The 24,717-nt window shown below is 37.0% G+C and overlaps 1 protein-coding gene across 1 annotated transcript in view; it reads left to right on the forward strand.

The window, feature by feature from the left end:
• The window catches only part of Adgrg2 (adhesion G protein-coupled receptor G2), a 69,797-nt gene that overhangs the window by 21,244 nt on the left and 23,836 nt on the right, over positions 1–24,717 (forward strand). Inside the window, exons 3-12 of the mRNA XM_051178893.1 lie at positions 7,646–7,681; positions 10,354–10,401; positions 12,573–12,611; positions 14,561–14,602; positions 16,833–16,886; positions 19,557–19,612; positions 20,289–20,344; positions 22,073–22,112; positions 22,566–22,603; positions 23,990–24,084. Of these exons, the coding sequence (XP_051034850.1) occupies positions 7,646–7,681; positions 10,354–10,401; positions 12,573–12,611; positions 14,561–14,602; positions 16,833–16,886; positions 19,557–19,612; positions 20,289–20,344; positions 22,073–22,112; positions 22,566–22,603; positions 23,990–24,084 (504 nt within the window). The remainder of the gene's footprint in view (positions 1–7,645; positions 7,682–10,353; positions 10,402–12,572; positions 12,612–14,560; positions 14,603–16,832; positions 16,887–19,556; positions 19,613–20,288; positions 20,345–22,072; positions 22,113–22,565; positions 22,604–23,989; positions 24,085–24,717) is intronic.

A 24,717-nucleotide genomic window follows, 5' to 3' on the forward strand; every position in this document is an offset into this window, starting at 1 on the left:
TACTGATTGCTTGACCTGTGACCTTGTCACTGTCATGACAGAGAATACGAGAGAAAATTGTAGCTAGGGACAATGATTTTGGCATTAATCATATCCTATTATTAGCTTAATGGACATTAATTACTCAATTGTACCCTTTTTAGTTTAAATACTTACATACATACATGTTGATTTTTTTGAGATGGGATTTATCTGTGTAACGGTCTTAGCTGTCCTAGAACTTGCTCTGTAGACCAGGCTGGCCTAGAACTCACAGAGATCTGCCTGTCTCTACCTCCTGAATGCTGGAATTAAAGGTGTGTACTACCACCACCTGGCAGATATTTTAGTTGAAATAAAATTACATTACTTTCTCCTTTTCCTTTCCTCCCACGAGCTCCTCCTAGGTACCCTCCCTCAAACATCTCCCATGGCCCCCACTCTCAACTTGATAGCCTCTTTTTCTTTGGTTGTTATTGTTACATATATAATGCACATATACATACATATATTGTTACATATAATATATACATACACCCATATATATAATACACACACACACACACACACACACACACACACACACACACACATATACAACCTACTGAGTTTGCCTTTGCTGTTCATATATGGTTTTAAGGCTGACTCCTCTGCATTGAACAGCCAGTAAAGGGGTTTACCCCTAGGGGAGGCTAATTCTTCTCTCAGTAGTTACCTGAATTTCTTTTTCTAGGGGTGTGACCTGCAAAATTTTCCCTACCACATTAGCATGTCCATTGATATTGCCACTGTTCTAGACTTGTATATGCAGCCATTTCTAGGAGAGACCATTTCACAGCAGATGATAGGCTTTTTTTTTTTTTTTTTTTTTTTTTTTTGGTATTCTGGCTTTCATAATCTTTCTGCTCCTTTTTCCTCTATGTTCCCTGAGCCATGGTTATGGCAGGATCATAGTGTAGATGTACCCATTGGGTATACTCTTCCTGTAATTCTTGATCTCTATTATGTGTCTAGTGTAGTTGTCTGTGATGGTCTCCATTTCAAGTAAGGAGAGGCTTATTTGATGATGGGAGGTACCTATAATTATCTGCAGGTATAAGGATAGAATTTAGAACATAGTAAACAGTTATGCTGCTCTAACAAAGTTGCAATGGTAGATTCTTTTCTAAATAAGGCCTATGACCTCACTAGCCCTGAGAAGCTAGCTATGTTTCCAGTACCAGACATGATTTCCCTACCCATTGAATGGGTCTTAAGTCCAATTAGCTGCTGGTTACCACCAGCATGTGATTGCCACTTATTGTACTGTTATGTTTTGCTGGTCATTGACCTGGTTCAGTTGGGTAGGACTGTTTAATTGCTTCCCTTCCTTGGCAGCTTGCATGGTATTTTCTGGTACCATAGAAACTAGACCACAGGAAGGAGGCTTTCAAGCCAGATCCAGCTCAAATAATTGCTAGTTCTGAGTCCTCAGCGTGTAGTGACTTCAACAATAGGGGTCCACCCTCAACCCCTGAGAGTCAACTAGGGGCTACATCGATAGTTTATGGGAGTCACCTGATTAACCATTTGGAAGGTTTCCCCTGCCAGGTATGGGGGTTTTATTAGTCTATGGTTCTTGTGGGGAACATTGTCAGTCCAAGTGGCTCAGCTTTCTTTAACACGCCTTTAATTTCAGCACTCAGAAGGCAGAGGCATGCGGATCTCTGTGAGTTCAAAGCCAGTCTACAGATGAGTTCCAGGACAGCTAGGTCTATTTCCCAAAGAAACCCTGTCTTGAAAAAACAAAAACAAACAAACAAAGATATCACTCTTGATGGGCAGTGGTGGTACACATCTTTAATCCCAGCACTCAGGATGAAGAGGAGTTTCAGTACAGCCAGGGTGTCTCAAAAAACAGCCCAGTCTCAAAAAACAAAACAAATAAATAAAAGATATCAATCACTTTTCCTGCTTGTCCCCAAGTGATGCTGTTTGTGGAAAATCTGGGCTGGTCACATTGAAGAAAGCAGGTCCTCTGTCAATCTGGGTCCCTCAACAACACCCCTTCCTCTCCTCACCCCCCACCCCCACCCCCACCCCCAGCACTGTACTTGAGGTTGCTTATTGAATTGTATAAATGGAAAACACACTTCTATTTCTGTAAGCCCTGAGATTTCCCAGTTTACCACAGCTTGCAATAGCTTCATTAATGCACCTGATTTTGCCCTTCTAACCAGGTTTATTGGTATAGCTCATTCTGTCATTGAAGGTAGAATGAGGTGAGATAGACATCCTGTCCTCCTACTGATCATATGAAAACCCAAATTCATATGCCCTAAGGAAACTCTGGGAGTCAGTTATGCCTTTACTGAGATAACCATTATCTGAACTAGAGCTGTTTGAGTGCAGGAAGATTCAGCAGAACCAACTACTCTTTCTGTACCAAGCCAAATCACTCTGATGTTCACAGTCATAAGGTTAAGAGTTCTAGGCCCTAGACTTTGGGGGCTATGTCTTAACCTGAGTTTAGCAAAGTACTTAAGCCTTGTGTTTGAAAGTCCTTTTCTGTAAAGTACCTATCTCAGAGAGCTTTTTGTGACTTAATGCATATAGAGCAGATGCCTGTAGTAATGCACCTGATTCACTGTGAGTGGATCAAGCTATTAGTGCTACAGACCAACACTGTCTGCTAGAAGGCTTTGTGTGATGATCAAGTGGTCTGTATCTGTTGTCTGCTCAGTGCTGTGGCCACCAGCCACATGTGACTGCTGAGCACTTCAACCTTCACTAGGGCACTGAAGTTTTTATTGTATTCAACTAGTTAAGTTGCTTTTAGGAAAAACAGTATGTGGCACACTACAGAGAGAACAGGGGGAAATGGAGGCAGTGGAAGAACTACTTACCTAATTTAAATTTTAACTATCACACGAGAGTAGTGGCTGCCATGTTAGACAGTACAACTATATACTACTATATAACCTAATTGTCTTAGAAGTTTTCTGTTTCAAACTGCACACAAACCTTTAACTTTCCCCTTCCCCAAGGCATTTGCTACAGGGATTTGACTGAATCAAACTGAGAGCTGGTTGAAGCTTCATGAAACTGCCTCCCTCACAGCTGGCACTGGAACTTAACATTAATAGGGCAGGCAGTTAGGAAGGGAGAACAACAAGAGCCGGAGGCCATAGGGTATGAAATGTAGCCCATGGGAACCAGATGAACTTCATGTTAGTTTGCGTTGCCTTTTGCCTTGGTGGTGTGGATGTCCCTGATCGTCTATCACAAAACTGAACACACATCTGGCTGATGCATATCTAAAGGATCCAGGGAAAAGGCCTCATTCTAGACCTCATAACTTCCTTATAGTAGTCATACGAACCTGGTGGTAATTGTCAGCATGCATGAGCTACAGAATGGCTGATGCCTCATGTCTTCTCTGTTCTAGAAGGTAAAGGACTAAGGGGATGAGCTAGGTGTATGTGAAGCTGGAGAAGAGCAAGTTGGTCCCTGGAGGATCAATAACACATTTCACCTTCTTCCCATCATGGTGAAAGCCCACCTAGAATGCTGTTTTCTCCTCGGAAGTTCCATCAGCTAAGAGCTAAAGTTTTCTTCAATGATGTCATTATTAATCTTTTAATAAATATGTTATGTAAGAGTACTTATTGAGCAGTGTGATGTGAGACAGTCACAGATCAAGTAAACAAGCTTCAGATGTGCCAAATTAGAAATGCCTTTATTAAATCTTTTTGTTTGTATAGTAAAATCTGGAAAGAAGGTCTCTTGGAGAGTGGTTGTTAATCCAAGTTCTGAAAAGTCAATAGAATAACAAAAATATTGTTTTGTTTAGGGTTCCCATATAATAGCACTTAGGCGTGGTGGCTTGTTTTTAATCATCTCTCTATGGAATAGTAATTCAATCTGGAGGAGTTTCAGTTGGGTAAACAGTATTCATACAAGGGGGCCTCGCTGTATCTTTTATAGAGTCACTTCTGGAAGAGAAAGTCTTGTTTCCATCCAGCTTAAGGGGCAGTGTGTTGGAAGATTCATTGCATTGCCACAATTTTAAAACAACCATCTCACATTAGAAAATGCAATGCATACCCCACTGTCAAACAGCAGAGAGGAACATGGACACTTCAGCAGCACTCAGATATGGCCTTCTATGACTTGGGTGCAGGTTGTTTATTTGGAAAGTGCTATCAGAGAACAGAGACAGGACATTAATTAAAGATGAAGTCAATTGTGAGAACATTATTGAAGTTATCACTCTAGACAATGGGGGTTCATAATTGTGGTCTTTTAACATTGTTTTGGTATGAATTTGGATGGACAGTTCAGCACATATTTGCAAGATCCATTACATGATCTCTCTGCTATGACTGTCAAGCATAACTACTACTCCATATATGACATTCTGAGTAATAGTCATCCAAGAAGTATTTTCAAGATCTCTGCCTAGATCACTTTCCCTCATTCTCAGGTCCATTCTGCCTCCTTCCCCTGTGTTGTGCTTCACAACACAGAGAATAACCCCTTATCAATTGGCTTCCATCTAAGTTTAGCCAATGTGTGGTAATAAAAAAGAAACGGGAGTGCAAGAGGAAAAGAGTGTGTGTGTGTGTGTGTGTGTGTGTGTGTGTGTGTGTCCGTGTGTCCTCTGACTGACTTACCCTTATCTCTAATAATGGATTTGTCTCCTCCATGATTCCCTTCTCATTGGGCGCCTCCTTATCCCTCCATGGTCTCAGCTTCTGCTTCATATCTCTTCCTTTAGTCCTAGAAAATTGTTCCAGCCCTCTACCTTTGCACTGTTTCTCTGAGTTAATTTTCTCCACTTTACCTGTCATAATTTCATGATTTGATTCCTGGCTGATAGAGATTTCTTTTTCAGTTATGTATGTAGACATGTTAAGTATTTTGGTGCTAAAAAAAATCACACCCAGGCCCTTGTAGGCAAGTGCTTTTCTGTGATAGAGATTTCTTAATCATTTTATCAGTTAAGATAAAGATTTTTTTTTGGATAGTTACAAGATCCATGACACTGGCATGAACTTTTGGAGAATAATAGATAAAGCATCAAAATGCTTAGCATCTAGTTGGGAAAACAAGAAATAGCAGTATGCTATGGTTAGAATACACCCTCCCTAAAACTCATGTTGACATTTACTTGCCTTTGTGATATTGTTGAGAGGTGGGGCATTTGAAAGGTGATTAAGTCATGAAGGCCCTGCCCTCTTGAATGTATCATTGTCATTCTCACAGGAATTATCACTCTTTTTGTCTTGTGAGCCCACTTGGCTTTTTTCTATGTATGACATAGCAGAAGGACCCTCACCAGATGTAGCCTCTCAAATTTTGTACTTCCTAGACCCCAAAACTATGAGTAAAAAAAAAAAACCTTTTTAAAAAGATTTATCCATTTTTATTTTATGAATGAGGGTTTTGCTTATATGTATGTATGTGCACCACATGTATACTTGTTGCCCACGGACAATAGGAACACTACTATTGAATCCTCTAGAACTGTAGTTACATATGTTTATTAACCATCATATAGGTGCTGGAAATTGAACCCAGGTCTTCTGCAAGAGCAACAAATACTCTTAATCCCTGAGCTATTGCTTCAGCACCTCAATTATCTGGCTTATCTGGCTTAAGACACAGTAGAAATGTTTAAGAACATGCCCGAATTCCAAGTGCACGATGTAGTCAGTAAATATTTTAAGACATAAAGAGGAGTCAGCCATCTCCATTAGCTTCTGTAGCCAAAGAATACTTAGAGAATCGCCATAAAAATGTCATCATCTAAAACTTACAGTTTTAAAAGACAGGGTTAAATTGTATATTGTGGAAAAAACATTACAGCTGTAATTAGCATTAAAGATCATGAGATGTGGAGATTATCATAGATTGCCTGGATAAACCCAATCAAATGTGTGTTTTTAAGTGATAGGATGATAGCATATGAGAACATCCCTATTCTGTCTTGTCATATTAAGTAAATTTTATGGACACAAACCAATAATTTTGCTTATGGGTTTAAATCAAGATTTCAATAAATTAGTAACAATTTAAGATTTGCTTTGTAGGTTTCCAAAAGAAAAAAATCTGAAAAATACTTACTTTTTTCCTTTTGTTTGTTCATGAAACTTTTTAACAATGGAAATAGTTTGTCTCCTAAGAGTAGCATAGAGTTCAAATATATGACTCATTGGAAAAGACAACCGCATCTTTATTGTAAGTGGGAAGTGAATGGGGGCAAACCCTCAGAGATATCCAGAATAGTACTCAGAAAAACAAGGCCTGTAAGACATGTGGAGAGGTGGCTATATTGGACCATGAAGGGTGATGTGGAACAATAAAACATCATACTGAGAGTCCTGAGACATAGAAAAAGTAAGTCGATATCCAAAGGGAAAACTATGCCAAAAGAAAAAAGAAAGAATAGCAAATTTTAAACGTCTAGCTTTAGGGCTGGAGAGATAGCTCAGCAGTGGAAAGAACTGGCTACTCATCCAAAAGACCTAGGTTTCATTCCTAGAATCCACATGTTTGCTCATAATCAATTTTCAATTCTAGTTTCAGGGTACCCGACACCTCCTTAGCCTCACTGTCTGGGCTAGGCTGAAGCTCACTGTTTGTGCCAGGCTGGCTGGCCAGTGAGCTTCCAGGATCTATCTGTCTGTTTCTGCCTCCAGCACTGGTTACAGGCACATATGAACATGCTGGATTTTTATGTGGGCGCTGGGAACGGACTCTAGGTCCTGTAGAACAGCAAGTGCTATTAGCCACGGGGGAAAAAATAGAACCGCTTTTCTTTTTAAGGGATCCAAGCATTTTTCCAAAACAAATGAATTGGCAACTTTTGTAGTTTATACACCCATGGTGAATGATCTAGTTCAACTCATAATAGAAAAAAAAAGTTAGTGTTAAAAAAATAAGAATAGTTAATAAAATTTAACTTGTGTAGATATGCACTTTTTCTACATATTCAATTATCATTAAACAACAGTTTAAATCTTAGCTATCTCCATAGTTTGAAGTGTGCATTATACATTTATACATTAAACAACACTGTATATAGAGCACTACAAAGAGTTAAAAATTGAGAACATGGGAAGGTGGCTTATTGTGTAAGAATGCTTGCCATGAAAGCAAGAGGATTTGTGTTCAAATCCCCAGAACCCATGTAAAAATCCAGCATGGTTGCATGTGCCTATAACCCAGTGTTGGCGAACAGAGACAGGTATATACCAGGAGCTCACTGACTAGTGAGCCTAGCACAAACAATAAGTTTCAGATTCAGTGAAGGGCCCTGTCTCTAAATAGATAAATAGACATACAGACAGATGGACAGACAGTCATAAAGGCAGGCAGACAGAGGTAGACAAACAAATAAATAAATATAAAGTTGAGTGAGATGGAGGAAGACACTCCAGCTTTTGCATAAACACACACACACACACACACACACACACACACACAAGATTATTTCACTAGAAAGCTGTTTGTACAGAATTGAAAAAAAAACAGGTGTGGAAAGTAATAGTAAAATAACATGCTGCCCTCTTTTGGTAGTCATTTGCAGCTCAGTTTACGTTCATCGGCATTAAAAAATGTTAGTCTCCCACAAATATGTGAACAAACCAAACTAATACTAAATCACCTTTTTCCTTGACAGAAAATGGCGGTAATTCCAGTTTGCTCTCACCATCTGGTAAGAGTTATCTTATGACTTTGGGGAATCTCAGGAGAGTGTCACTCACAAGTTCTCTGTGCTGTGTGATGTATGGTCCGATCAAGCACAACTGTTTTACTTTAAGAAGCATGGTTAAATTGTCATTAAACACACACCTACAAGACCAAGAGCAAACAGGCATATCGATCCTTCCATATTGCCTAGCAAAGCTGGGGAATAAGTCTCTAGGGACTATGAACTTCACTGGGTAGCTGCTTAAATGCTTTAGCTGTGTTCAATATTCTAACTCACAAGTCTGAACAGCATCAAAAACTTAAACATACCAAGACTTATTGTATTTTCAGGGGGAGCTGTTCTCTTACATAAACTCCTTCAGTACCTTCCAGAGGCTTCTACGAACTTAGCTCACATGACAATGGGAAGGCAAATAAACTAAAGAGGAATGTATATAACTCAAACCTTCAGAAACTGACAACTGTACTCTAATGTGAGACTAACAGCTGGAACTAGCATCCTAGTATCTTATGGTGAGAGAACCCAGCCCAGGGCTACTGAATAACTTATCTAAGACCTCACAATTTCTTGCCCCGTATCACACAGAGGTAGCACATGGCTTCTTTGTGTAGTACCTGTCCTCTTTCTGATACACCATGTGTCCTAGAAGGGTTGTGAGTCAGTTGGTATCCCATCCTTAGGACTGTGAAAATGACGTGTTGTTATTCCTTCAAATGTCTAAAAATAATAAATGCAGCCATCTCTCATGCATGCACTATTGTGCCTGGAAGTCTTCATACATTTCATTCCTCTCAGGCTTGCAGTATAGGAAACTTTATGTTCATGCTATAGATGTGGAAGCAGGCTCAGCAGGGGAGACTTGATCATGTTAACACATTTTCTGAAACCAGTCTGTCTCTTGGGTTTGAATTAAGTAAACCATCACTCTCTCGCCTCCACCACCAGCTCAGATTTGGGGCAAGTTCCTTAACCTTTCTGTGCAATCTGTCTCTTGGGTTTGAATTAAGTAAACCATCACCCTCTCGCCTCCACCACCAGCTCAGATTTGGGGCAAGTTCCTTAACCTTTCTGTGGCTCAGTTTCTTTCTCTGTAAGTTGGAAACAATAGTATCTGCTTCGTGGGATATTTAAAGATGATATTTAAAAAAAAAAACCCATGTTCTTACTGCAGTGTAAATAAATGACTATTATTGGCATAGGTTATTATGTTATGGGGTAAAGAATCAAACCTTGAAACTTAAGCCAGCAAACCAAGCTCTTTTGTCCTTGTCAGTTTGCTCCCTAGTAGTTGAGTTTCTAGGTTCAGCATGGTGGTATATTTTTCTTCTAGTACAGCAGCTCTCAACCTGGGGTCAAGACCCTTTAGGAGTTGAATGACTCTTTCACAGGGGTCACCTAGGACCATGGAAAACACCAATAATCATATTGTGATTCATAACAGTAGCAAAATTACAGTTATGAAATAGCAATGAAAATGATTTTATTGTTGGGGGATCACCACAACATGAAGAACTGTATTAAAGAGTCACAGTTAGGAAGGTTGAGAACAACTGTTCTAGTAGAATAGCTTTTTGAAAACACAATCATAACAAAGTCTGCAAAACTCTGTTTGTATAGAATCCAGAATAGTGTTTTGGGAGTTCTAGTCATAACTTGGGCTCTGGGTGCCCTGGGGTTAGGGATGCACAAGCCAAATAGTAAGACCCAGTGTAGTGTCTAGGAAGACAGCTATGTCAACATGCCTCTTCTTTGAATTGTGTCACCATTTGTCGACATCCAAAATAATTAATAGTCATTCATTAATTACTGACTCTGGCCAATTATTTTGTTCTGCCCCTTAAGCACCCTTTGACTTTAATTACCTAGGATCAGTCTTATTCCTCAAAAAAGATATTGGCAATTGTTTAAAAGAATAAATATAGTAAGTAACAAAATATGAAAGCAATAATATGGGACAGACAGGGTGTGTGCATTTTTAGCTAACCCATGAGCAGTCTGAAAAAAGCCAGCCAAGTGCTTTGACACACCCAGATTTTGTCCATACCAACTGAAAATCAAGGTCTCTACTGTAGGACTTATTTTAGTTGTGAAGTATTTGTGAGTCTCTCCATGTTTAGGTAGAAATCAAACCATTGAATCTCTTAAATATTTAAACATGTGAAATGTGTGTAGCAGATTGACTTCCTAGCATAAATGGAGTCATACCACAAGAAATTTATAGCTTTCTTTATTGCCTTAATGGCATCCATATTTTAAAATGGCTTACCAAGAAATGGACTAGGTACTGCAATATTGAATATATTTTTTTACCATGGGAAGACCTGGCAGTTGTCAGACATTATTAAAATAGAATGTAGTCAACATGACAATGTATCCATAACTATAGCTCAACAAGTTATTTTAAATGTTTTCTAGAACTCTCTTGACTGGAAAAAATCATGCAACTATCATTTATTTTATTCTTATATGGTTCCTAACTTATTGTCACGGTATGCTAAATGTGCAGCAGACTCCATGTTTTTGAGTCTCATAGTACTTTTTCTGCTTTTTATAATTGTATCTGAAGATTTATTACTTCTTTAAATTTCATGAATAGTTAGTAAGCCATTGAGACCTTGGCTCAAAAGAAATATAATCGTTTCAAAGTATTAACTTACTTTTTCTTCTCTCTGCAGCTGAATCATCTCTTGTCAGTCTTGTCCCCTACTCCAATGGTACACCAGGCAAGATTTTGAAAATCTTTAAGCCTAGATGTAGTCCAATTTGTTAAGTTTTTGTTTTAATTATACCTTTGTCTTCTTCTCCTTGGGAAAAATAAAGAGGTAGAAACCACAAGTCTCAATGGTAAGAATGCTTCTGAAACAAGTAGAAATTGATAACCCTTCATACAGGTAGAAGCACAATGAGTGGTGATGAGGATTTCTATCTCTAAATTATATCTTGATGCACTAAGGAATCACATATAATCCAACACTCCAAAACTTAAAACCTGCCAACATGTGAGAGTAATCATTTTGCTTAATTGATAAAATGTCCGTGATCATGGAAGGAAAAACATAATCCCTCTACCGTTCTAACTACTCTAGAAAATACTAGAAACATTGATCACACTTTAAATACTCCATTCCGTTTGTTCTCTACCACAATGCCCGCAAACTTGACATGACAGACTAAACTGTGGGAGGCATATCCAGTAACTTCAGTATGATTCAGCTTGAAAAAGGAGGACAGAGTGTTCAAAGACAGTCTCTTTATGGGTGATTTTTATCAATTTTTAAATAGCATGAAATGGGGGAAAAACCCTGGCTTCCCATCATGTTAGCAAAAAGGACAAAGAACCTCACTCTATCCCAGGGAGGTAGGTGGAGCAGGACATTCTGTTCTCTCCCTTCTGAGGGGGAAGAGTTTTCTATCTTATTTTGATCAAACTTCAACACTTCCAAGAATCTCTTGGTTAAAATAAAATTCTACCCTGTGTATGGTGGTTAAGAGACAAATAATCATAAATGTATCTTATGCTGATTGAAACTGATTAAATTTATAATTTGCCCAATGCGAAGAGCCAGCAGTTGTCATATTTGTGTGTAATTACTTTGTTTAGTGAAAAGATTATCTTCAGTTTAACTTTGGCAGCAGTGGTTTTTATTGTGGTGTATAATGTGTGGAATATATATGGTTATGTTTTAACCATGATAGTGCATTGTGTTTATTTAGTTGTTTGCTTATTTGTGTTTTGAGATGAGTTTTCTCTTTGTATCCAAGGCTGGCCTGAAACTCACAAATAATCCTTTGGCCTTGGCCTTCCGATTGTTAAGATTGCAGGCATGTGCCACTGTGCCTGCATCATACCATTTTTCCTAAAAATTCATCTCTAATAATAAATTCTAGAATTATTTTCATTTAAATAAATATCAGTAGAGTCCATTTTAACTGGATTTTATATCAATTGGAATCAAAATGAAATTTTTCTAAAAGTTGCTTAAGAACACTAAACTTAAACTAGCATTACTTGACTTTCTATGTAAGAATGTGCCACTGGTTAAAAAGCGACTAAGCATCCCCAGGGCTATTGAAGTTATTCATGTTGTAAATTTCACATTCATGAGGGATTTCTCATTAACATGAGGAAAGGACAATTTTTTTCTTTTGTAACATTTTTATGAATTTTGGAGGAATTCCATACAATGTATTCTGATCCTGGTTACCATCCACTCTCCTCACTAACTCCCTCCAGGTCCACCTTCACATCCCTACACAACCCTCTTTTAAAAATTTTTAATAACCCATCAACTCCAATTTGTGCTGCCCATATTCTCTTGACTATGGAGCCATCCACTGAAGGGTGGTCAACCCTTAAAGAAAGTTGACTCTCTCTCCCCCCAAAAGCATCAGCTGTCCATAGCTCCTCAGTTATGGGTAGCAGGATCTCATGAGCCCCTTCTCATTCCATGTTAGAATGTTAACATGTGCAGGTAACCACAGCTGTTGTGAGTTCATGTGTGCAGGAATCCTGTCATGTCCAGAAAATACTGTTTCACTCTTGTCCTCCTTGACCTCTTGCTCTTACAATCTTTCCATCCCCTTTTCTGCAATGGGACAAAAATATTGAATAACATAAGTGGGTATAGTTAAGTCTAACAAATACTGGAGTGTTGCTATGTGTTATACACATAACAAGAATTCAGAAAATACATTATCAAAGAATGGATGTGGACTCAAATTCATCTTGGGAATGAAAAACAGAATGGGTATGGTGGTGGTACATTGGCTAGTACCAGTTAGATTTTGCAAAATTCTAACTTCTAGATTTCAGGGAAATTGAAGTGTTTAAGGAATCTGTGAAGAATCACATTTGTCAACATACCAGTAATTATGCTGTTTGTTATTATTTTAGATGCTGCTTCAGAAGTGTTGTCAACTTTAAACAAAACAGGTAATTTCAAATTATTTCCAAATTTTGTAGCTTGTCTTCTGTGGCTTCTTGAGTTCTTTGTACATGGGGTCTGATGGATTAGTAAAGAAACAAGTTTCTGTTGTTCCTTTGCTTATTTCCCTAGGTGTTCAACCTTTGAATGAGTGTTCTTTGACTATCATTCTGTTGTCACCACATTCCTAAACTTCCTACCATGACCATATCACTCTACTTAAAAATAACATTTGTTATTTTTGAATATCATAACAAAATGCATTAGCTCATAAGGAGAGCATAGGGAAATATAAAGAAGGAAAGAGTTACTTTAATAAGACAATTATTGTTTGTAATTTGGTACCTCTTCAGTTTTGTTTATATATTTATATATATATATATTCATACATTTCATGTGCAATTATATATATACATATGTGTATATATATACACTATGTATATAGCTTTTACAGAATAATTATAATTTATACAGATTTTATATTTCTCTTTTAAATTAATATTAAATTACAAGTACTTTCCATTGTCTCTTGCTACTAATAACTTGATATTCCATTGTGTGCTATGTTAAACATGAAAGTTGTTTGTACTTTTAAAAGAAGTTGTTGCAATGAGAATTGTGATGCCAACATCTTTGCATTCATCCCTAATTTCTATAGGATACATTCCATGGATTTAACATAATGGATCAGCAGTAGGAATATTTTAAGGCCCTTCCTTCTAGAAAAATTGTACCCTGAAACATTCTGTCAGCAGTGGATGAGAATAGCCATGCCACTGTACCTTTGCTGAGACTACATTATAATATGTGTGTGTGTGTACATATATTTCTTGAGTCTTTAGTTTTTTTCATTCTCGATTATTAGTGAAGTTGAATATTTTTATGGATTTAGCTACAAAAGTACAAGTTTGTTTCACAGTTGTGCTTCACTTGCTATGGAAAGAAAAACAATAAGGCAAACAAAAACATATAAAGGATTATTAATGACAGTGCAAAGTGATAATCACCTCTCTAATTACCATGAATCACACACTGAAGTGAACTCAATCAGTAACAAACATACAAAAGTTCATGAAACTGTCCCTATAATATCATTATTCTTCAGAATGTCTCCAAGCTCTGAACTTAGTCTTTCCATCATCATTTGCCTATCTTCTCTAGGAGATAGAATTTCTCTGCAGATTTGTGCCCTGAATGCATCTTCTTGTAGTTGGCAATCCTCCTTACACAAGTGTTTCTGAACCTGATTCTCCATCATCTGGAGTATGGATTACAGACTTTGTCTCCAAACGTCTTTGGAAAGATAATCTTAAGGCTTGACACTTCAGAGCACATTGTTTGTCTGTGAGTCCCTAACTTGAGCAGTTCTGGTTCTACTATGAGTTTATATTGTGCAACAGTTGTTGAATGGTCTTGTCTTTCCTGAGAGCAGTTTTATCTGCCAGTATGGTGAGGATAGTATTGTATTACCCCTAAAGAAGAAATAAGGATTCTTGATTTACACTATAGTAGTAATGTTCTTGATTTGGTATATACTTACACTGACTTTCATTCTGAGCCACTTGTGTTCTTTACAGCCTGTCATCTGAAGGCCCTGTTTCTAACCTAGTTCTACCTACCTACATTATAAGTTCACATTTGTTGGCCTAGTAGTAGTGCCTGGAAACTGAAGTAGAATTACACAAGTAAGGGCATGTGTAATGGGTATGATCTAACTGGGTAAACATGAGACTCCAACTCTCAGACCCACCCTAGGCCAATGCTACATGTTCTCTGATTGAGAGTTCCATTCATTCTGCTGTTGAGATGACTGATGGGATCTCCCAGATGTCAACAATGTGCTTTTCTTAACACGTCACTAAAAAAATGATACTCATGGCAAATGGTTTGTTTTTTTTTTTTTTTTTTTTAAGAAAAGCAAAAATTCTGCTCTAATATTTAAATTGCTTCTTTGCAGAAAAAACTAAAATCACTATAGTAAAAACCTTCAATGCATCAGGTATGACTTATTATAAATATCAAGACTTTCTTTTTATGACTAAAGTAAAAACTAAAGAAATGGTTGGTGTTTGTGATTTCTTTGTATTTTTTGTACTTTTTAAAAATAAAATCTGTTCTTAATGAATAGATGTATATTCACTGGGTACTGAAAATTGTACTAGATGTTTTGGTCTGTGTAATAGTGATCGGATACCAGTGTCTACATTCAAGAATCTTTTCGTCTAAGGGTAAGACAGGGTAAGCGAACAGTTAACTGACATGAACGTGCATGCAGATACAGTCAAGGATTCTATGAGTATGCTTGTTTCTTTGTTTAGGTGCTGAGGATAGAATGCAGGTCCTGCCACATGCTAAGTGTGCACTCTACTACCGAAACTACACCCCAGACCCACAGATATTTCTAACATTATTAAGATACAAAGGCAACAGAGGGGCTAGTGGTAATGAGATTATCCACAGGATGTAATAAACAAAAGAACTAAACAATTGAACCTTTTTTTTAAATGAAGAAGTGATGTACTTTTCAGTGTCTAGTGCAAGCCCAGGCACACAAGACATGTTTAACAAAGGCTTTTTTATTGATTTCAATAGGAAAATCTGGTTTACTGCCTTTCTACAAATAGCACTTTATTGGAAGACTGCCCTGCCTATATGTTTAAATTATTTTCTGCTGCATGCAATTGAGTAGTTGCCCCCAGAAACTACCTATCTCACAAAACCTAAAATATTTATTATCTGTCCACTCTCAGACAAAATTTTTCTCAGTCATGATTTAAAGAATTATTTGTGGTCATGTATTGGGGGAGGGGTGGGAAATATAGATAACAGTCCTAGAAATGGTAAAGAAATTTCTCATTGTGGAAGAGCAGCAAAAGGAGTGCCAAAAGAGCAGAAATGGAGGTGCAGGTAAAATTTGGAGGAGAATTACAAGCTTAGCAAGAGTTCAGTGGTCTAAAGGCTACTCCCATCTATACACTTTGTAATATTTTGCACAGTGTGAAATTCAGATTATTCACAGAATCTGATTTTAGCTGAAGCATGACATTCATACACCAAATAAATCACTCTGATAATCAACATATCACGGGCACAAAGTCAAATTACAATTTTCATTTGCATCCATACTAATTTCTCACAGGAACAAACTCATAATGTCCAGTGGAAATAAGCTTTTGTCATGGATTTATAATTCTGATCAAAGAAGACAAAGAGACAAAACATTGCTTAGCACAATAATCTTTTGAATTATCTTTGTTCCTTTACTAGTATTCTTAGTACCTCAACAGCATTTGCTTTACACACCCTCCCATTTTGTATGGATTTCTTACATGTCAACAGAAAGATACAATTATTGAAAGGAACTATGATCCCTTTTCAAATAAAACAAAAAGATGCACATATTTCACAAAGGAGAAAGTGTCTCTCAAGTGGATCTGCATAAGGTTTTTTGTTTTGTTTTGTTTTTGTTTTTGTTTTAAACATAGTCATTTAATCTCCCATTCATCACTTCCTCCTCTGTGCGTTTGTGTGGCCTGATGTCCTGCCCATTACTCAACCTTTTTATTTCCTGGCTAGAATCATCCAGTAAATTGTAAGCGCCATCATGCAACCCTTTTATTTCCTGATTGGTATCACCCACCAGAGTGTAAGCTCCTTGAGGGCAGGGTCTGTATGTGTGACCTCTCAAGACCCACAAAATACAGTAAGTACTCAGCAAATATACTTTGAATTTTGTAACCTTTGTTCATGAAGTGAAATTGTAACGTTACTATTATTTCTAATGTGCATTTGTTGAGTACTGTATATGAGCTAAGACCAACATTAAAGTCTTCTAGGATTTTCCTTACTTAGAAGAGAAGGAAGGCCTATTATGTGGGACTAGCCCACTTAAATTCTCCATATATGATTTGTTTCCATGATTCTCTACTTATATTGGACAGGAGAAGGATTAATTAGAGAGGGAACAAAGAAATTTCAGAGAAGGATTGAAGTTCAGACAGTGGTATGCCAAAGAGTAGTAGAGTCACATCCCGTAGCTGTTCAATTAAGTAAAAATGCATTCCATTATTCTTGGTGTAATTTATCCAGCCAATTCTGATCAATTTTTTTAATACTTTTGGTCTACATTTGATGTCTTCATTTGCAATTTTTCTTGACAATGCAGTGTATGAGCACAGTTATTAGCATGCTTAACCACCTAGGTTTCTTTCTTTCTTTTTTTCTTTCAGGAGTCAAATCCCAGAAAAATATCTGCAATTTGTCATCTATTTGCAATGACTCAGGTTAGTTCTAGTGAGCATTAACACATTACCAGATAAGTTTGGTTCATAGAAATGGTTTGTTATTCCCCTGTTGTGTCTGCATGTGTCTTTCTAATCTGTCCTTTTAAAAAAATAATAATAATCAGGTAACTACAAGCTTCTAATAAAAACAAAAGCAAATTTTAGACCTGGCTGAAATAATCTTTCCATACTCTAGTCAGAGAAGATAGATAAACATCCTTACTATGAAGCATGGGACGCTATTTTCACTTTAGCTTTAAATCCATACTAGTTCTAGTAATCTTAGAATTAATTCATGAATGTAGTTAATAATAAAATTATAATTTATTGGTGAAAGTCACTTTTTATATGTAAATCCATCAAGCTTTTTCATAGGACTTTAAGTCCTATGACTCAAAAACAGGGTATTATCCTTTGCTAAAAGTAAAACAAGCCAGACTTTTAGAAAGTGGAGCCTTTGGATGTTTAATTAAATGCTTATTCCAGTAGTGTCTGTAATGTTTTGCCATCTCTAAGTCTGTCCACTGTGTTTTTTAAATTGAGGTGGAAATCTCTTGAGAACATGCTATTTTTGAAATAGGAATATTTTTTTCCTGCTGCCATGGGCCAGAGGTATGAAACAACTTCTTTTCTCCCATTGATTTAGCTCTCTGGGTTTTCTTCCTTATTAAAACCAATGAAAGGAAATGTGAAAAACCAAAAATATGCTGTGGCAGATCAGAACTGGATTGGAGATCGCGGATAGAGAGAAAAGGAAGCTAATGTATTTTATGATATAAAGCCTTGCTGTCAATTTCAGTAATAATCACTAGAGGATTTTTTACCTTTTTATTTTGTCTTATTTGTGGTAATATTTCAAGTAAAAATACAATTGGATAGATTAGAAAACAAGAAAATCTCCTATTTAAATACTTCATGAATGAAGAGATGTCCCAGAAATTAAGAGAGCATATTACTCTTGCATAGGACTGAAGTTTGGTTCCTAGCACCTATGGGCAGCTCACAAGCACTTGTAAACTCCAGTTCCACAGGAATCCTACACCCTCTTCTCATCTCCAAGGGCACTACATTCGTGTTTACAAACTCACATACATATACACACGATTAAAAATAAAATAAAAAAATTAGTATTTTACAAAGACTTCTTACTGTACAAGTGCGAGATTTGCTCATATGAACTTCCTGTTAATACATTCCAGGGACACTATAAGAGGGAACTGTTAGCTTGTTTAGATTTCTTTAAATGGGCCAAAGGTGTGGCTCAGTGTACATTTGCCTAAAATGTACAAGGCTGTGGGTTCAGTCCCTACAACCAACACACACACAGACACACACACACACACACACACACACACAAATATTGAATACATTTTATTTTTACACATTTATATAACTTTCTCTTCCTTTTTTTCATTTTCCTCACTCTTTGTTCTCACCATTCTCTTTACTATATCCTTATAATGCCATTATTTGGAGGAATCACATATGTTTGGGGCTGTAACTAATTTCTAGTTCATTTTGTATATAAATCATATTTGATAACCAAAAATCAAACATGTAGTTATAAATGGTCTTCTTGAATAACAGATGCCAGAAATATGGTTGGAGTAATGTTTTCCCCAATTAAGTGACTGAATTGACCATTTGTCCTAGTGACTGGTGAAAACCACCTCATCAGGGAATCAACTCTTCTGGCACCAGAAACCTCATGGTACCCTGCCAAAAACTAGAAAGGTCTGCCTCTTGCAGGTTTCCATTCTAGGTCCATTAAGGACCTATGAATAAGCTGGGAGCTATCTGGCCAGGAAGAATTAGGCTAAAGGTCAAAAGATGGTAGCTTTTTGGTTGTTCCATGCAACCAGAACACTTATGCTGTGAATATATGCACTCAACAAGAATATGAGGGTGATAAATTCTCTTTCTCTCACAAACACATACACATACACAAGAGAAAATCTAAACAAAGTTTTAAAAGCTTGATTTTTTTAAAAGTGCATAATTTTATACAGATTTGAAGTATCTTTGTTTTAAATAACTATGGGCTATGTCATTTGAAATTTGTATATCATAATAAAATTTTGTTAAATGAATTCAGCAGATTACATTTCTAAGTGTGTGTGTGTGTGTGTGTGTGTGTGTGTGTGTGTAAAACAATAATAATTAAAGAATAAGAGACCATGAATTTAAGATCATGTGTGGATTTGGGGGGAGTTGGAGGGAGGAAGGAAATGATGTAAATGTAGGACATTCTCAAAAAGAAAATTTAAAAACTGGTGAAGAACCAACTTCTGTAAGACTGCCTAGCTGCCAAGGAACACATTTACTCTCACTCATCAATGTCACTGTCACTCCAACTCTCAAAGATGCTCTTTGCAAAGTCACATTGGAACCATAGTCCCCAATTGTCCTAAAATAAAAAAGTTTCCTCAAGTAGAAATGAAAACATTTAGGACAGCAGGTGACATTCTGTCTTAGTGAATGCCTATGTGAAATTCCCATCTTCTGAAAATTCTATTGACAAGCAATGACTAACCATTGATAGAAGAGTAGGACTCAAAGATTGTGATTAAACTGTTTATAAAATAATTTAATGACCTTGTAATATGTTGTATTAATCATCAAACTATAAGGACACAAATCTCAAATTTCTTTCTGAAAATTTATTTTTAGTGTTTTATAGAGGTGAGATAGTGTTTCAAAATGATGACGACCACAATGTTACCCAGGTAGGCTTTCATGATTTTCTTTAACTGCAAATTTCCAAAGAACATTCCAATATGTTTAAAGATCTAACAAAGATTCAGATTATTGCTGATACTTGATATATTTGATTTATGAACACATTGAAGTAAATTCTTTCTCCTTGACTTTGTAGCCTTGTGCTAAGGGTTTAAACTCATAATAATCATATTTTTTCTAATACTTGTATTTTAGTGTTTACTAGGTTTGCTTGCTGAATAAGAATGGTAATATTGTGCAGTCCTATTACCAGTTAAAAGTATCAAATTACTTTAGAAATTCCTAACAATTTCCTAAATGTCTACTATAATACAGGCCCTGGTCTGGGTGCTTAGAAATATAGTAATGGCCCTGTCAAATTTCCCTTTCCACGTTGATGTGCCTTAACTCTGAAACCTGTCATAAGGAGAACTTTAATAGCACTGTTTGGGAGCAACCCTTGAACAGAAGAAAGAACTTGACTCTGACTTTAAAAATAAATAAAGCCAAACTAGCTCAGCCAATATTTATGCACTCTTGGGTACCCTCATTATCTATGTAAATTCAATTTATTCATCAGTAATTTATGGAGTTAGGATTCTTTCTTTAGGGAGTAATTTTTGTCAGAGAATGTGTTTAGAGATAGTACTTGTTGTTTTCTTAATGTTTTCTCACCATCAACAGAATCAGGATACAGCTAATGGCACTTTTCCTGGAGTTCAGTCTCTAAGTGAACTAAAGTAAGTAATCTAATATTTGCTTTAAAACTTCATATACACCATGTGGAAAGATACAGTTGAGCTATTTTTGCTTTTGGATACCAAGAATAAGATTTGATTTTGGACACCAAGAATAAGATACAGATGTAGTGGGATATTTGTCTCCTTCTGTGGCACTGACCATGCCCATTGGTGGGTGGAGCCAGGGGCGGAAGCAACCTGTGGAAGGAGGTCTGAGGAGGAGCCGGGGAACGCTCTTGCTGGTGGGTCATGGAGAGGAGAGCATCCGGTGGAGCCTGCTGATGTTAATCTAGTTAGGTTGTAAGTTATTTTTCCCTGAATAAACAGCTATTCGGCCTATTTGCTTATCATGATCCTTATTTAACTACAATATCTGGTGTCAGAAGTAGGAGATGATGGGAGATATCATTCTGTATATCTGTTTCTCATCTGGTTAATGAATAAAGCACTGTTGGCCAATAGGAAAGCTAGATAGGCAGGACTAGGAGAGAAGGGGGAAAGAGGAAGTAGTAAGGAGCAGTCAAGATGGAGAGACTTGGGAGATGAGATATCTGCCCTATTCCTCAGTAAAAAAAGACCACGTGGAAATACATAGAAATGGGATAATAATTAAGACAGAGCTAGCCTATAAGAAACTAGTACCTGGACAATAGCATTATATCAAATACAGAGTCTCAGTGTGTTAATTGGGGCTGGCACAGTGGTGGGACAAGACCAGCAGCGGGAGGAAAAACCTACTCCTTACATACAGAGGCCCAAAGAATGCAGAGAAAATTGGTTCTTGCCTGCTTTGCAAACTAATCGTAGTTATCTGTCATCGACTAACAGTCCCCTGAGGTTGTCTTCTCTGGTGATCTGAAATTAAACAGCTTCATGTGAATTGGTATTTGAATTTTAATACAACTCATTATCCAGCATTATTGTTAGGCAAGTTCAAATTCAGACTTCATGCAGGATTTTTCAACCTAAGGCTAGCAAGCCACATGCAGCTGCGGAGTGATACAGAAAGAGGCCCCGCACAAAGTTGTAAACATACTTAAAACATTAGTAGATTTTTTTTGATAATTCAATTGAGTGTTTTTTTATATTTATTTTGTAGATGAAAGCATCATGTCACAATGTCAAAAGATGGGACACACTATATACCATTTGTTCATATTGTTGTGAACCGGCAGTGATTCAAAAGTCAGAGAAGGAATACAAGAAATTGTAGAAAGAAATGAAAATATTGTAGGAGCAGGGATGGAGGCAAGGGATGAGAGAAATCCCCAAAGGAGAGTTGGAGGAGGGAAAAACAGGGCTGGAGTCCTAGAAAGAGAAGGCTGTGTCCATTGATAGCAGATGAGGTATTAAACAGAGGCCCAGGATGAGTGGCTTACCTTTCTCAGAAATCTTTGCCCCAGGCCAGCTCTTCCTTTGGCTGTCTGCCAGAAGAAGATGCCTCGGGGTTTGCAGTAGCCTAACGAATAACACGATTGCTCAACCATAATTTATATCTTGTTCTTAGCTCAGACTGATCCATCTCCCATCTGGTTAGTTTTCCTTGTTTTATAAATAATTGATTTTCCCCACATAGCAATCTCTCATTATGCCCCATGTCTCTTCCAAGTGAACACTATAAGTGGTATCTTCCACATACCCGATCTAATTGCTTAAAAAGCTACCTTGTTTCAAAATTCATATCACTAATGGTCTCCTTCACGTTGATTTCTCTCATTCTATTAACAGGCGATCAGAGCTCAACAAAACTCTGCAGACCTTAAGTGAGGTAACTAACCATAGAATACCCTATACTTGGCTTACCATTATTACTATTCAAGGGAGTTCTGTGTTCTTGGAGACACCCATTCAAATTCTCCCAAATCTATCAGGCTAAAAAAGTAAATGAACCTGTTGCATTGTTTCAAAGCTCAGAACTAGGAGCCATGTTTAGGCACAGTGGGGAGGTAGGATTGTTATTATATAGGAATGAAAGTTTCTCCAAATAAAACCTCCAGGAGATTGACCTACCTTGTGTTCAAGTGACCTCTCTTGACACTGGGGCAGCCAAACAGAGCTTGTATGGCCTGAATCTGCTATGTTGAGAATTCCACAGGGGTGTACAATATCTCTAGGAGTCCTTGTGGTTCAGAAATTCTGTGATTAGCCTGGGCTGTCTTTTGTCTTTTCTGACATTTCTAACTGGTTAAGTAATGTACATATTTTTGTTTATTTATTTCAGACTTACTTTATAGTGTGTGCTACAGCAGAGACCCAAAAGTAAGTAATTTTACTTTTTATAAATATATCTTCTCCAGAATAAATCTTCTCCAGTAAGATAAGACCATGTGGAAATACTTACATTAATAGAAATGGGTTAATAATTAAGAGAGAGCTAGCCATTAAGGAGAGGCCCTAGTCATTGGCCAACAATTTCAGAATTTAAAAAAAAAAACACAAATATATTTTCTCCATCTGTGGAAATAAAGCATCACTACAAGAAACCTGAACATTTGGAACCTTAATAAAATGACAGTTTGCACTCATCAACTATTCACTGATACCAGATATGGCAAGTCTTCCATAAAATTGCACATTGGATCCCTATATATCATGGCTATCTACTTCATTCTCTCTCTCTCTCTCTCTCTCTCTCTCTCTCTCTCTCTCTCTCTCTCTCTCTCCAATACTTTCAGCATTAATTTCTTTCCACCTACATCATTAGAAATGGAGAGAATAGCTTAAATGGTTAGTCATCTGATACCTAGATATTGAATTTCAGGGAGTTTTAGGAGTTAAGAGACCTTAATATTTAACTTAGACTAGGTTTCTATGCTGAAATTTGAAATGCCTATGGACACCAGGCAAAACAGTCAGTTTTTTTGGGGGGGATAGCAAAATGTTGCATGCCTCCAAAAGAAACCTGGAGCCAGGTGTGGACAGAAGGTCTCTGGTCTGATGCATCTGTGAATGTGAACCTGATGTCTCTTATAATAAAGTTTTGAAAGTGAAGTACAGACCATTATATACTTACTAGTCAGGGTTCTCTAGAGAAACAGAATTAATAGAATACACACACACAGAATTTATAGATTACCCCCACACCCACACCCACACACACACACAAACCACGTGGCTACATGCCAACAGAAGGTCCAAACATTTAGTAATTACTCAGTTCTCAAAGCTGGTCTTCAGTATACTCTGGATCCCAAAGACTCAGGTTCAATGAAGAAATGGACCTGACAGTGAGAGTGAGAGCAAGCAGGCAAAGAGAGAGCAGCAAGCTTCCTTCTTCAGTGTCCTTTACATAGGCTGCCAGCTGGTGTGGCCCAGAATAAAGGTGGATCTTCCCACATCAAAGATCAAGATTAGAGGTGCATCTTCCCACTTCAAATAATTTTATTAAGAAGAGATTCCTCACAGTTATTTGGATTTTAGTTAATTCTAGATGTAGTTGACAACCAAGTATAGCCATCACACTCTAGAAGAGGGATATTTGTAAGGTTACTGGGATAATGTAATATTGCAAAGTAAACTCTGTAAGTACCTCTTTCCTCACTCTTGAGTTTGCAAAATCAATTACAAAGTGTAGGCAGATTTCCAATATATATACTAACTATCCATAAATACTAACATTCTGACTGTATGCATTTCTCTTTACAGCACATTAAACTGTACATTCACAATGAAAATGAATGAGACGGCAAATGTGTGTGCCATAATGGTTACTTTCAAAACTGTACAGATTTGGCCAATGGGTAAGATGCCTCTGTCTGTGACTATGTTCTTTTTCAAATGAATTTTGATGTGTGAAAAGGTTATTTTTCCTATTTTTTTTAAACTATCAATATATCATATGAAAACATGATTTTAAAAACCACTATTGAGATGGAGGGCCCTATGTACAATATTCAGTGGATTGTTGCTAGGCCTTGTCTGGTTCATTTTTAATTGGCAGGTAAGCTATGTATATTTATCTGTACACTGATGTTTTTGTGTAGATTGTAGAATTTCTAAGACGGGCTATTTAGCATATGCATAAACTCACATACTTAAGTTTTTCTTTATGTGTTGAGAACATTTAAAATGTATTCTCAGCAATTTTCAAGTATATAGTATAGTAAATGTAGTTACCATGTCACATAATAGGTCTCTTGAAGTCTAACTGAATTTAGTGGCATTTAGTAAAATTATCCAATTTTCTCATTTTAAATCATCTGATAACCCCCAGTTTCATTCTGTTTCCATGAGTTAGACTTTTGTGGATTCCACGAGTAATTGAGATCATGTGATATTTGTCTTTCTATACCTTGCCTTTTTCACTTACTCTAATTCCCTCCAGGATATGTTTACTTCTTAATTCCTCTTTGAAGTTTCTGAAGAAAGATTGA

This window comes from Phodopus roborovskii, unplaced genomic scaffold, assembly GCF_943737965.1.
Source record: "Phodopus roborovskii unplaced genomic scaffold, PHOROB, whole genome shotgun sequence".
Lineage (NCBI taxonomy): Eukaryota > Metazoa > Chordata > Mammalia > Rodentia > Cricetidae > Phodopus > Phodopus roborovskii.